Source organism: Canis lupus, chromosome 9 (assembly GCF_011100685.1).
Source record: "Canis lupus familiaris isolate Mischka breed German Shepherd chromosome 9, alternate assembly UU_Cfam_GSD_1.0, whole genome shotgun sequence".
Classification (NCBI taxonomy): domain Eukaryota; kingdom Metazoa; phylum Chordata; class Mammalia; order Carnivora; family Canidae; genus Canis; species Canis lupus.
Window position 1 is genome coordinate 2607747 of NC_049230.1, and position 14548 is coordinate 2622294.

At 59.9% G+C, this 14548-nt stretch overlaps 1 protein-coding gene across 1 annotated transcript; it reads left to right on the forward strand.

Moving 5' to 3' along the window:
* Positions 1 to 7840: 7840 nt before the first annotated feature.
* Positions 7841 to 13750, forward strand: LOC111097518. Its single transcript, XM_038546079.1, has 2 exons — positions 7841 to 7965; positions 12077 to 13750. Exon 2 carries the CDS (start codon positions 12227 to 12229, stop codon positions 13145 to 13147), a length of 921 nt encoding a protein of 306 aa, XP_038402007.1. The 5' UTR covers positions 7841 to 7965; positions 12077 to 12226; the 3' UTR covers positions 13148 to 13750.
* Positions 13751 to 14548: the final 798 nt, after the last annotated feature.

A 14548-nucleotide genomic window follows, 5' to 3' on the forward strand; every position in this document is an offset into this window, starting at 1 on the left:
CGCAGACAGGGTGGGCAGTTCAACCCAAGAAAGAACTTGCAGGCAAAGCTGTTCCGTGGGGAGCCATAAGCTCTCGTGCAGAGCAAGGCAGCCTGGAGGGGGTGCTGGTGAGCAGGCTTGGGGTCCCCAGGGCACCTCTGAAGCCTTGGGGAGAGGCCAGAGGTCCCAGAGCTCAGCTCAGACAGTGGGGGACACGGGGCAGTGAGGAGGGTGGAAGGGATTCAGGCTAAAGGACAGCGGGGGCTGAGGGAGCTCCTCGGGCCCCAAGAGAAGCTGGAAGCGCGCCCCCAGAGCAACCACGGCAGGCTGCCTCCGGGGGACCCTCAGAGCTGACAGGTCACCCCACCTCTGGCTCAGTAAGTGACAAAAAATCCGATCCATTAAAATATATATATATAAATAATAATAATTTGGGATCCCTGGGTGGCTCAGTGGTTTAGCACCTGCCTTTGGCCCAGGGCGTGATCCTGGGGTCCTGAGATCAAGTCCCACATGGGGCTCCCTGCATGGAGCCTGCTTTTCCCTCTGCCTGTGTCTCTGCCTCTCTCTCTCTCTCTCTCTCTCTCTCTCTCACTCTGTGTCTCATGAATAAATAAATAAAATCTTTTAAAAAATAAAAATAAATAATTTATTGAAGTGAAGTTCACGTAACATAAAATCAACTATTTTAAAATGTACGATTCAGTGGCATTCAGCACGTGCAGTGTTGTGCAACCCTCCCCTCTACCTCATTCCAGAACATTCTCATCCCTCCAGAAAGGAAACCTTGTGACCATTGAGCAGTTGCTCCTCATTCCCCTTTGCACAGCCCCAGGTCGCCACCAATCCATCTGCTTCTGCTGATGGCTTTACCTGTTCTGGATACTTCATATCCTAAGCCATTTTAAAAAAATATTTTATTTATTTATCCATGAGAGACACAGAGAGAGGCAGAGACACAGGCAGAGACACAGGTGGAGGGAGAAGCAGGGAGCCATCCCAGGACCCAGGGATCACATCCTGAGCTGAAGGCAGACGCTCAACCACTGAGCCACCCAGGTGTCCCAACCCATTTTTAAAAAGAGCGGAAGGCAGATAGTTGGGACCCCTGTTCCTGGCTGTGTGGGCTGGGACATGATACTTTGTGTTCCTGGGTCAGTTTCGTCATCTGAAAAATGGGCATAAGATGAGGCTGTCGTGGAGACAGAGGGGTCATCCACGCAGTGTCGAGCGCGGGGTCTGCCCCTGGAAGCCTTGGCACATTTTAGCTGCGGGCATCCAATGTCCGGTGATATGGGACTAGGACAGCTGGGACCACGGACAAACAAAACCCAGCACAGCAGACCTGTTCTCCACTGGGCACGGCTCACACGTGTGACTCCGGGCAGGTCACACGCCCCATCCTAGTCCTGCCTCTGCCCCTTCCTACTCCTGTGACCTGGGCATTAGTTTCTCCATCTGGGGTGGGAATGCCGACCTCGCGGTGTTGGAGGGGGTGGGCCTTGGCACCATTCTGAGGGCAGGGGAGGCCCCAGGAGGAACATCCTGCCCCAAGCAGGGAGGCAGTGGGGATCGGGGCACCTTTAGAGGGGAAGGCCTGGAAGGGGTGATGGCGGGGGGCGGGGGCATAGGTGTCCAAGGTCACAGTGAAGGGGTTGAGGGAAAGAGGGCCAGGCCTGAGAGCAGGCAGGCAGGGCCCTGGCTCCCCCGGCCCCGACGAGCCTTTGAACAAGTGGCTGATGCTTCCTGTCCTGGCTCCCCTCGCGGGCGATCCATCAGCCCGGCTGTTACTGTCCGGAGCCGGCGAGTGGCCATAAATGCGCCCGGCCCCCCCTCTGCAAGCGGCCCAGGTTTTATGTTGTAAGAACACTGTGGGGCGTCTCAAACACACCGCTAATGACAGGCATCATGAAGCAATAAAAGTGATGGGGCTGGTGGGAGGGGGCTGGCGGGAAGGGAGGGGGCCACCAGTCCCCAGCTCCCCCGGCGGTGGCGGCAGGAGCTCTCCGAGAATTGATTAGTCTTGGACGTGCTGACCTTTTTGTTCTTGAAAAATTGCTTTTGAGCAGCTGAGGCAATAAAAGTAAATTGATTCAGAGAGAACGGAGGATGAAATTTGCGTTAGGTGGGGAGGGGCGGATAAACGTCCCGTGACGTCAGCACACACACACCTCCCCCCCCACCCCCACCCCGCCCGCCCCTGGGCAACAGGAGGGCAGGGCCCGGGAAGCCAGGGCAGGCTGGGGAAGAGTAGGAAAGGGGGGGACGGAGATGAGATAAAGTGATGGGGGGGCGGAAATGAGGAACACGGAGGGGGACAGGGAGGGGGATTTGGAGAAGGGCTGTGGACCTAGAGGGGCGGGGGAAAGGAGAGAGGGGATGAGATTAGCACGGAGGTGGGGGTGGGGGTGGGGGCTCTCTCCAGCTCGAGCCTGCTCTGCCTCCTTGAATCCCCACAAAGCCTGATTTTTGTTCCCATTTTATAGACCGAGGGAGCCGAGGCCAGGGAGGTCAGGTCACCTGCTCAAGGTCACCCAGCTGAAAAGTGGGAAAGCCCACCTGAGCCCTTCCGAAGCCGCAGGGTGGGCTCCCGAAGGTGGGCTCTTTAGGGAGTGACGTCAGCACCATCCTCCCCTCGCTGGACCTAACACGCCCCCAACTCAGGGGCAGTCCCAGCATCCTGAAGTGGAGGCTGGCAGAGACCAGCATGCCCCCCCACTTCCCCATCCTCCACCCCCGCTCCCCACCCCCCACCTCTAGCTGCACAGACTCCCTGTCCTGCAGTATTGGCCTGGGCTCCCCACCCCCACCCCGGGAGGCTGCAGCCAGAGCCTGGGGGTGGGGGGTGGGGGCAGTGAGCAAATGACAGGAGTCCAGGTCTGTGACAGCACCAGCTGGTTGCAGGTGTGCCGCCCAACCGGCCCAGCCACTGGCAGGGAGAGGCTACACCGGATTTCAGCCCAGCAGCAGCCCAAATCCCCTCCACCCGCGTCCCAGTCCCACTCTGGAGGCTCGGGCTCTCCGAGTTCATGGGCCACGCTCTCCGACTTGGATTTAGATCCGGGTCTGGGGGTTTGAGCTGCTGGAATCCCATGACGTTTTGGTTGGACTGAGTGGCCTCACGTGGTGCGTAAACACCCAACGGGGCCAGGGCAGGCGGTGGTGGATGATCCCCTAAAACGCAGGCACCCCCAAGGGGTAAAAACCCAAATCCTGCCAGAGCTCGGTGGTTGATCCTGGGGCCTCAGGTCCCCCATGCTGCCCTAGGTCCCCCGGCCCTGAGCAGACCTCGCCTGCATGCCACACCCTGACACAGCTCCAACACTCCCCCCGCTGCCCCCCCAGGCTCCCCCCTGCCGTCCACGGGCAGCTCGCCAGGAGCTCAGACCTGTGCCCCCTCTGCCCTCGCCCAGCCTCCCGAGAAGGAGCAGGCCCAGAAGCTTTGGGCCTGTTTCCCGGGACTGGTGCGGCCTGGGTGTCCTGCCTCCCTCCGCGCTGGCACATGGCCCCCCCGGGCACCCCAGCCCCGCGAGGAGCTCCAGCGGGGCCGCCGGGTCCCCCGCCACCCTGCCATCTGCACCCCTCCTCCCCCGTGGGGCTCCCCGGGGCGCCAAGGGCCTGGGGCGCACGGGTTGCCCCGGCGACCGAGCCGTTGCCCCTGGAGACGCTCCCGCACACGCCCCCGGGGCAGCTGAGCAGCGGCGGGGACCCTGGGTGCCTGAGCGGCGGGCGTCAGGAGGGCGAGGAGTCGTCCTGGGGCTCCTCCAGCCCTCCGGCCGCAGCCCCCTCTGCCCCCTGCCACAGTCAAGGCCCGGAGCCCCCCCCCCCCGCCCCCACTGCCTGGGTGCAGACCCCTCCCTCGCCCCCTCCACCCACCGAGGAGGAGGGAGCAAGGAGCACGGAGGGCAGAGGGCAGAAGGCAGTTGTGAGCCTGGCTGCCATCCTCCCTGGCTGTTTGCCTGCAGGGGTCTGCTGAGGATGGAAAGGGGCATTTTTCACGGAGATGAGTGGTTTCCTTACAGGGAAACTGAGGCTGAGGAGGGCTGGGTGGCTCACTGAGGTTTTGCCCCAAGGGAACCGGAACCAGGCTGCTTGATGCCCAGTTTCAGCCTCTCCTCACCCAGGGGTGTGCTCGGTTCCTGCGTCGGTGGGTGACGCTGGGTGGGTGGCCCCCCGCCCTCTCTGGCTGCCCTCTGCTCCTGGGAAAGGCTGGGTGGGAGCGGGCGCAGGGCGCAGGCCCGGGCCTGGCGCAGGGCCCCGAAGCGGCTGCTCGGCCCCCCTCCCTCCCCGAGCGGGGCTGGCACTGCCCATGCCGAATCAGGCCTGGCCTGGCGGGGGTGCGCAGGCTGCGATCCTGGGCCCGGCTGCCGGGGGCACTTCCCCTGGGGCAGAGGGGCAGCTGCGCGGTGGTCGTGGGGCCCCCATCTCCAGGATGGTGAGCTTGGCCAACAGGGGACCCCGCAGCCACGTCCAGAGTAGAGGGCCAGGATCTCACAGAGGTCAGAGTCGAACCCTCAGCTTCCCTCCCCTGAGGGCCTGCCTGGGGGAGCGGCAGCAGTTGCCCAGAGGTCGCCTCCCCTGCCTTGACTGGTCGGCCAGGCCTGCGGGGTCCAGCCCTTGGAGCCACAGCGGCCGAGACACTGGTGAGGGCCTGCCAGGTACGCAGCCTGTGGACATCCACTCCCAGAGGCTCGCTCAGGAGCTTCCAGCCTCGGTACTGCCGTGATAGGAGGCAGATTCCCCCGATGGGTCATGGAACCCAGGGAGGTCCTGTGGTTTTCAGACACTGAACGTGGCACCGCCCTCCCCCAGCAGGTCTGTGACTATCGATGACTTTACAGAGGGACCCCTTCTGGGAAAAGCAGGCCACCCCAATCTAGATAACGCACCCACCACCACCCCCATCTGTCTCTCTCCCCAGCACCCCAGGTTGGTGGAAGAGGAGAGCCTTCTCTGTAAGGCCACTCTGACTCACCGCCGTGGTGGCCCACGAGTCGTCCACTCGCCAGGCGTCCTGGCTGGGCCGCACCCTGGGCTGGTGGCATGTGGAGGAGAGGTGGTCAGGGTGCCCACCCCACGGACCAGGATGCAAGGGGCACGCCCCCACCCCACAGGCACACAAGGGAGGGTAGGCTCCTGTGAACACTTCGGGGAAGGAGGCAGGATTCCTGAAGTGGGGGCTGGGATGGACCCCACCCGCGTGGGAAGGTCTGGAGGGAGCAAGCGGGTAGAAGCGCTCAGGATGCAGCCGGGACAGGCAAGCATCGCTCTGAGCCTGGTCCTGGGGCTTTGCAGACGAGCATACTCCTGGCTCCTGGCTTCTCCACCTGCCTCCCCGCTGCCCGTCACCACCACCCACCGGCACCTCCACCACACGGAGACACCAGCTAGACCGTTGCCCCCGCCTGGATGCACGAAGGCAAACACACGTCACAACCGGCTTGGGCATAACCCACGTGAGAGCACGAAGGCCCAACATAGAGGAAATTGTGAAAAGCCAGTAGAGGTGGCTGTATGGTGCCTTAAGACCCTGCGCACCTGAGCATGGTGACTTGGGTAGGGGTGCCCTGTATGGATGCTGTCCACAGGCGGGCCCTTGGCACACAGTGCACGTGCACATACAGGGTGCACACGCACGCACGCACACACACTAACATCTAGGCAAATGCCTTTGCACAGTGGGTTGGTGATAATAACCACTTTGCAGGGGAAGGGACTTTCCAGGGACCCTAAGCAGTGTCCCCAGAGAGGTGGGCAATCCCTGCCATGCAGCCAAAACTGGCCCCCCTGCCCTGATCGGTAGGAGAGAAGTTGACACAGAACCCCAAAGTTTCCAGCTTTACTTCCCACAGACTCCCTGGTGCACAGTACCCTCCCCCCCCCCCAAGAACTGGTATTTCGGAGAGATACACAGTGGTCCTCCGTGGCTGAGAATAGTATGGAAACTGCCTTTTGGACAAGTCGCATGAAAACCCCACTCCCGCCGCTTTGTAGCCTTATTCAGGCTTTGTCTTGGTCTGGGTTTCTTTTTTTTTTTTTTTTTTTTATGATAGTCACACACAGAGAGAGAGGCAGAGACACAGGCAGAGGGAGAAGCAGGCTCCATGCACCGGGAGCCCGACGTGGGATTCGATCCCGGGTCTCCAGGATCGCGCCCTGGGCCAAAGGCAGGCGCCAAACCGCTGCGCCACCCAGGGATCCCTTAGTCTGGGTTTCAACTTTGCGCAGTAAGGTCTCCTTCCACGCCGGACCGCTCACCTTTTCCACCGGATCTGGGCATGTCCTTCCAATAATCATCTCCATCAGCAGCGAATGAGGGGTTCCCACCAGAAAGGCCATCCCAGAAGCATTTGCTAGGTTCTGGAAGAGGAGCCCCAGCTCCATCCTGAGCATGGACAGTATGCGGCACCACGTGGGCTAAGTCCGCTGGAGATGTGACCGCCCTGACCTCCGTGTCGCCATCTGATGTTTGTGGAGTGCCTCTGCGAGCTGATACTGTCAGCGCTGGGGGAACCCGGATAAGCCAAGGAGGGGACCTATTCTCTGGGGGAGACCACAGGATGGCCCACTCTTCCAGCGGGGTAGTGTGCCATGGAGGAGACGGGGAGGGTGCTCATCCCTTTTGGTGGGGGAGTGGGGTGGCTGGTCTTCCCAAAGCAAATGAATGTCCAAGTTAACCAAAATATCCAACAAGGGAACGCGGTGTCCTCACAGATCAGAACCCTGAGCATGCATTTAACATGGGATTCCAAAAAAATATTAAGATCCCAAAGTCCTTTGTGTGATTCCATTTGTATGGAACGTCCAGAATAGGCAAGTCTCTAGAGCTGTAGAGACAGAAAGAAAATTAGGGTTTTCCAGGGCTGGGGGGGTAAGCAGGGGAAGCAGGAGTGACTGCTAATGGGTCCAGGACTCTTTTGGGGCAATGAAAATGTTCTGGAATTACATTATGAGGGTGATTGCACAACCGTAAATTTACCAAAATCATTGAACTTGATACTTTCAATGAGAGCATTTGGGGCATATTGATTATATCTCAATAAAGCTGTTAAAGATTTTAAGTCTCAAGGGAAAACTTTCCTGATGGTGTTGGCCAGTATGTACATCTGATTTCATCTTTATAAAAAATATGTGCACCATTAGGATCACCCTCTAGGGATTCTTGGGTGGCTCAGCGGTTAAGTGCCTGCCTTCGGCCCAGGGCGTGATCCTGGAGACCCAAGATCAAATCCCACGTTAGGCTCCCTGCAGGGAGCCTGCTTCTCCCTCTGCTTGTGTCTCTGCCTCTCTCTCTCTCATGAATAAATAAATAAAATCTTTAAAAAAAAAAAAAAAGGGATCACCCTCTAAAATATGCACACTGATTGAGAATAACCGAAAGCAGACCGGTGATTGCCTGAGCACACGGATGGAGGGAGCGTGGCCAGGGGCAGGAGGGAAAGATTATAATTGGGCACAAGGAAACTTTGGGGGATGATGGATGTGCTCGTTAGTGTGATTGTGGTGATCATGGCACGGTCACATGTGTATGTCGAAAATGACCAAGCTGCACTTCACGTATATGCAGTATTTTGTGTTTGCATTTCTGCTGCATCTCAGTACAGCTTTTTCTTCTTTAATATATGTGCAGGGGTGTGTAGTGAGAAGACCAGAAGGAAACAGACCAACACATGAACGGCAGCTTTGTCTGGGGGAAGGAATCGGGGCTGGATCGGTCTAGAGTCAGGGTGAGGCTGAGGCCCCGTGGCCAAGCCCCTGGACCAGCCCATCCCTGCCCCAGGCGAACCCCATGACTCACCAGCAAAGGCATGGAGCATCAGGCGGCTAGAGGTCAGCTCCTCCCTGGGGAGGGGAGGCTGCAGGGCCGGCGAGGCAGGCAGGTGAGGCGGACACAGCAGGCGTGGTAGGCAGGCTGGCCGCTGAGGCCCACTCTGGCCGGGAGCCTCGGCTGGTTCCACTCAAGGGCAGACGGGCAGCAGAAGTCAGGTAGGAGACCAGCAGTAATTACCCCACCAGGAGGGCGGGCTTGGCACCTCTCCTTCATTCCCGAGGAGAGAGGTCACCTCTGGCACCTGGGCCTGCCCTAGTAGTGGCATTGCCCAGCAGCAGAGCTGGCGGGGTTGCTCATGACCCTGCAGGACAGGTCAGGCAGAGAGGCTGGCCTGGGAGGAAGTCCACCGGGGACCTGGCCTAATTCTCACACCATCCCCAGCAAACGCTCAGCCCCCAGAGTTTCTATTTTGAGCACCCAGGTCCCAGGGCTCTGCAAAAGAGCTGGCTTGATAAATCATGGCGGACGAGTGAATGGGTGGACGGATGGATGAATGGATGGATGGGTAAGTGGGCGGATGGATGGATGGGTGGATGGACAGATGGATGAGTGGGTGGATTGGTGGGTGGATGGGTGGATTGGTGGATAGATGGATGGACAGAAGCATGGGTGGGTGGATGGATGGGTGGGTAGGTATGTGGGTGGGGGGTGAATGCATGGATGGGTGAGTGGATGGGTGGGTGGGTGGGTGGGTGGGTAGATGAATGGGTGGGTGGGTACGTGGGTGGGTGGGCAAATGTGTGGATAGGTGGGGGGTGGATGGATTGGAGTGGATGAAATGAGACCGTGGTCCTACAGGTCACCTCTGGGCTAGCAGGAGGCACACATGGCCTTGTAAGGAAAAGTGCGCAGGGAGCAGGGTCAGCAGCACGGGCGCTGCCTGAGTCACTCGGTTATTCCTGGCCACGGAGGACATCCAAGGCGGGCGTGGGGCTGAACGAGGGGCCCCCTGGCTGCCAGGAGCTTGGTGAGGCCCGTGGTGGGGAAGTTCAGCCCCGGGGTGAATGGAGCAAGAATGTCTGGGGCCCAGGGAGGAGGTTTTCAGCCGGCAGCTGGGGCGGGCGTGGGGTCAGTGTCCAAACTGGGGCCTGAGCGCTGTTAACAGAGATGCAAAAGCTGACATCTCGGCCTGCTCGCGGCGGAGCGGGTGGCTGGCCAGCCCTTCCTCAGGCCTTGACCGACTCGGGGCAGAGATGTGACCATGAATAAGGAGCCACAATTATCCCTCCCTTCCACTGCCCTGTCACAGACCTGGCTGGTGCACGGGGAGGAAGGGCAGCCCAGCGGCCCCCGCTGCTTCCAGAGTCCAGGGGAGCCCAGGGGGCTACAGGTGCAGCAGGCTGTGCGTGGAAAGCTCACAGCAGGGACAGCCATGGGCTCAGCTCCGCACAGAGAGGCTGCAGAGGTCTGAGGGGTGCTGGGAACCCGAGTTCATACTGCAGCTCTGCCTCGTCTAGCTGTGTGGCCTCAGACAAGTTACCTCACCTCTCTGAGCCTTGGTCTCCACTGTGAAACGAGGTTAAAAATACTGGGTCTGGGGGCACCTGGGTGGCTCAGTCAGTCGAGCATCCAACTCTTGGTTTCAACGGTGGGCTCCACACTCAGCAGGGAGTTTGCCTGAGATTCTCTCCCTCTCCCTCTGCCCCTTCCAGCTCTCTCAGCCTCCCAAATACATAAATACATCTTTTTTTTATTTTTTCTAAGATTTTATTTATTTATTCATGAGAGACACAGAGAGGCAGAGACACAGGCAGAGGGAGCTCCCCTATGGGGAGCCCAATGTGGGACTCGATCCTGGGACTCCGGGCTCATGCCTGAGCCAAAGGCAGATGCTCAATTGCTGAGCCATCCAGAAGCCCCTAAATACATCTTTTTTAAAAAGAAAATAAATATCTATGCAAAGCGGTTGGCATATAGTTTGTGCATACCACGTGGTGACTGTTATTATCTTATGATTATTCTTAGTAGATGAGTGTTAGTGTCATCGTTTTATTACTGTCCAGTCCTCGCATCTGTGATCCCAAGGCAAGATCTGTCCCCAGCCGTCCAGCCTCCTCCCCGACTCCAGGCGCTTCACACTGGTGACATAGAACATCATAAGCTACTTCTTGTGGGTCTGAAAGATTTTGTCCCATCTTTTCTGACTTTGCAAAAAACCCTCAGCATCCTTCCTGCCTCAGCCTTAAACTTGGCCACTTGCTTCTGGCCAGGCTGCCCCTTCCCCGGCTTTGGTGGCCTCCAGAGTGATCCTCCCGAGTCCTCGGGGGCTGGTACCTTCCCCAGTTAGGAGGGGGCTGGGAGGGGAGGCTCGGGGAAGGCCGGGGAAAGTGGAGTCTCGGCCTCTGAGGTCAGCCCATCTATTTTTACATCCCTTCCAAAAGGAGCCAGGACAGCAGCCCCATGGCCGTCACTCAGCGTGCCTATAATCCCCAGGGAATCCAGTGTCTTTGGGAAATTGGACCCAGGCTGGGGATGCTCAGGGGCCCTCGGTCCCCAAGGAGGGCCTGAACTGGTGGAGATCCTGGCCTCTGGGGTCAGACAGTCGGTCCAGCCGGACCCAAGAATGGGGCCAGGGGCTCCCCTCTGAGAAGCAGGATGACCTCCCGGTCTGTTGAGGACCAACCCCTCGGGGGGTCGAGTCGCCAGAGGGTCTCCGGGCTGGCATGTGGCAGAGAGCTGCCTGGTTGGGCTCCCGGACCACAGGCATTCTGGAAAGGGCTCACCCTGCGGCAGGCCCTGCTGCTCTGAGGAGGGCACACTGGACGCGGCGGTGGGGTGGCCGCAGGTAGGGTCAGCACGCTGACTTGATCAGAAACCTAAAGGCCTCAAGGTCTGCCCTGTGAGGGTCAGGGATCTGCGTGGGCTGGAAGGTCCCGAGTACTAGTGCTAGGTCGTCCAGACCCCACTTCGAGAAGAAGGGGCTGGTTTCCCAGCCGAGGCTCAGCTCCGGCCCCTGTGGGGCGTTCCCATGGTGGAAGAGGTGGCCTCAGCCAAGGGCACATGCTTCCCAGGGCAGTGGGCCTCCGGTGAGCAACGAGGAAGGGATGTAGAATCCCCCCACCCAACTCCAGCATCCTGACGCTCCCCCAGAGTCAGCTGAGCTTGCTTTGGGTGAAACCCCAAAGCCCTTGCACCTCCTGACCTCATGCCTGCCCCTCAGGATCGGCTTCCTGGGAACCCACGTTGCACGCAAGGGACCCAGTGGGACTCGGCCCTCGTGGAGGAGGCTGGGCGGTGCCTCTGAGCCACGGGAGCCCACTGCCCGTCCCCAGGAGATCCCACACAGACCCCTAGCTCAGTCTCCCCAACAACATAACCCGCCTCCGGGACGTCTGCAACAGGTTCAGCAACATCCCCCCAAAATTCATGTCCACGCGGAACCTCAGAAAAGGAGGAAACAGGGTCCTCATACGTATAACTAGTTAGGGATCCAGGATGAGAGCCTCCTGGACTCAGGCTTGGCCCTGAATCTAATGACGTCCATGAAGAGGAAGGGACACAGAGACACCCAGAGAAGGCCACGTGAAGATGGAGGCCCAGCTGGAGCCGCCGCTCCAAGCCCCGGACCCCCTCCCCCAGCCCCCTGGAGCCAGGGTTCCCCCGCAGAGCCTCTGGAAGAGCCAGCGCTAAAGTATCCACCCCCTGAAGCAAGGCCACTTTCAGAGGCGAAATGGTCTAAAGATGCGAGCACTGCCGTGTGTCCCACACAAGCCGCCTGTCCCCCCAGATCCTGTGCCACACGGCGGGGTAGTCTTATCTTGAGGCACCTTGGAGTCTTTGGCAGGAGAAGCAGGATAGGATTTAACCAAGAGAAATGAGTCCCTTGCAGCTGTCACCGAGCATTTGCTGGAACGGGACGGAGGACCCACAGCAGGGTGACCTGCTGCCCCATTTGAGCCCCGAGAGGCCCACGGTGGAGGCAGCCCCAGTCCTCGGCGAGAGGGCACAGTGGGCCAGCCTGGCGCCCCGAAGAGGCCGTCTGGGCACCCCCCGAGAGACAGCAGGGTTGGAAAGCCCGGAGGAGATGAGTGTCAAGAAGGGAAACAAAGACACGGGGGTCACCCTTGCGCAGCGCCTCCATCCTTCTGGCAAAGACGGAATACGACCCCGGGGAGCGAGCCGCGAGACAGCGGGTGTCACTTCGGGGATTCTGTGTATGAGTTACACGCTCGGCTGTGTGCACCTAAACCTGTCGTGGCGCCGTGTAAAGAAAAATGGTTGATTTTATGCTAACAGTTCAAATTCTTGATGTTTCTTGGCTTCCAGGGGCACGAACCAGCAAATGGAAACAGCACGACAAGCGGAGGGACAGCAGAAGGGCCAGGGGAGAAAGCTACGGTCCTTGCCATTTAACGTCGCTCTTCTCCCGTTTGGAGGAAGGAGTCGTCTACACCAGCAGCAAAGCCCGAACGGCAGATGTGCCACAGCAGAGGGACCGACGCTGAGAGGCAGGGCCGGGTCGGAGCAGGGGTTCCATGGAAGCCTGGGGGGAACAGGGGCTACCAACCACGTTCTGTGGGAGACCCTGGAGGACACGCAGGTCACAGGAGGGATGACAGAGCCAGCAAGGGGAGGCTCCTCTGCAGGACGGGGCTGGCAGACAGTGGTGCCATGGGGACCCAAAGTGTCATCACAGTCCCCCTGTTAGAGAGGGAGCCCACGAGGGCCAAGGTCTGGCTCGTAGTTGGTCCGCTGGCTCCGAGGACCCACGCAGCCCCGTTTCCTGGCCCCTGGAGATCACCGGCTCTTGCACGCACCTCGTGGTTAACAGAAGCCCCACGTTGGTTCACACTCCAAGACGTGGGAGCTCTCGTAACAATGAGACCAAGTAAAAGCCACCCAAAGTGTACCCCTCCCTCTGCTCGTCAGAATGACAGCCCCCGAAGAAGTCTTCGCCCTACTCCCCAGACGCTGAGAGCCCATCCGGTTCCGTGGCAAAGGAGAAATAAGGCTGCAGACAGAATGAAGGAGTCTAATCAGCTGCCTTCGAGTCGGGGAGATGATTCTGGATCATCTGACTGGGTCCAATGTGATCACAGGGGGTCCCCCGAGGTAGAGAGGGGCACGGGAGGGGCGAGGGAGAGAAGATGTGACCCCAGGGGAAGGCAGGGCGAGGCCGAGGGAGGGGGCCTCGGGGGAAGGAGCAAGGCCGGCCTGCAGAAGGCGGAGAAGGTTCTCCCCCGGAGCCTCCAAGGGGGAGCGCGGCCTCGCCCCACCGAGGCTCCAGCCCAGGGAGGCTCATTTTGGGCCCATGACCTCCAGGACTGTCGAAAAATATGTTTGTGGGGCTTCAAACCACGAGGTTCACAGGATTCAATAAGCAGCAATAGGAAATAATATATCACCCCCCACCCCCGCCCGGGCCAAGGCCGTATATGAGAGGCCATGCTTCGTCCTGGGGAAATAGCGGAGACCGCACACCCTGGAGGACAAAGGCCGCAGCGCCGGTGGCCCCTCTCGCGTGCCCATCCGAGTGACTCGTGCTGCCCTCGGAGGCACAGACCCCGGGGGAGGGGGGATAGAGACCACGGTCCCGCGGGAGCTAATCCGCCGGGCGTGAGTCCTCGGCTGGCCCAGAGCGACGCGGCCTTGGACCTGTGCTGCGTGGCAGGCTCTGCCACCAACCCCGCGGGAGGATCCGGAGTCCGGCTCCGGTTCACTCTCCGGGCCTCGCGCCATGGCTGGGTTTAGGCTCCTGCCCTCTGTCCTCACGCAGTCCTGCCGACGGGTCATCCTGGAGGTCACTGTTCGGGCCGCGCCCCTGAGGCTCTCATGCTAACCGGACCCCACGAGCGAGAAGCTGCCGGTGGCTCCGAGGTCTCGGTGCGATGCGTGCCCCCAGGGGGTGAGGGCCAACCCCAGGACGTACCCAAGGGCCCGGAAGCCTGAGGTGTGCTGGGACATTAAAAGTGGGGGTGGGGGCGGCGCCTGGCTGGCTCAGCAGTTGAGCATCTGCCTTTGGCTCAGGGTGTGACCCCAGGGTCCTGGGATCGAGTCCCGCATCAGGCTTCTCCCTCTGCCTGTGTCTCTGCCTCTCTCTGTGCGTCGCTCATAAATGAATAAATAAAATCTTTTTGAAAAAATAAATAAAAGACGAGGACAAATGATGGCGTCTGACACCTGCTACCCCTTCCATTCCGGAAGGGGCATAGTCCGCATTTGAGAATCCAACAAAGGGTTTCGGCTTTTCGAGGACCCGGAGCGGGAGCAGTAGTGGGACCTGCAGCGGGCAAAGCCCTGCCACGCGAGCCATGTGACCTTGCTGACCTGGTGGTTTCAGAGGTGGGGGTGAGGAGATGCCCTGTGCCTTGATGGCAGCCCCAGCGCCGAGTCGCAAGGTAGATCCCCAGGGCCCTGGGGCAAGCCACACCTGTTGCAGCAGAGAATCACGAGTCGTCTGGAAACCAGCTCCTCCTGTGCTCTTGGCTCCAGAGGGACTGGCTGGCCATCAAGACTCGGTCGCACACCGGCACTGCCAGGGGAGCCAGGTCACATTGGGCCCCCTGAGAAGGTCAGGCGCATCCAGTGGTGACCCAGCATGAGGTGGGACAGAAGGCACAAGCACCATCACCGGGCGCCTAGAGCAGTGGGAAGGCGGGAAGCGACCCCCTTGGACCGAGGGACCCATTTATGGCAAAGAAGGTGCAGGAGTGGCCAGTGACCATGACGCTGTCACACTGTGCCGCTCGGAAGCCACTGGCCTGGTAGTGGGACAGGGTGGCCTTTCCAAAGTGTAGC

Coding starts and splice junctions, on each gene's coding strand:
- LOC111097518 (XM_038546079.1), top strand. CDS start 12,227: ATGTGCCACAGCAGAGGGACCGACGCTGAGAGGCAGGGCCGGGTCGGA.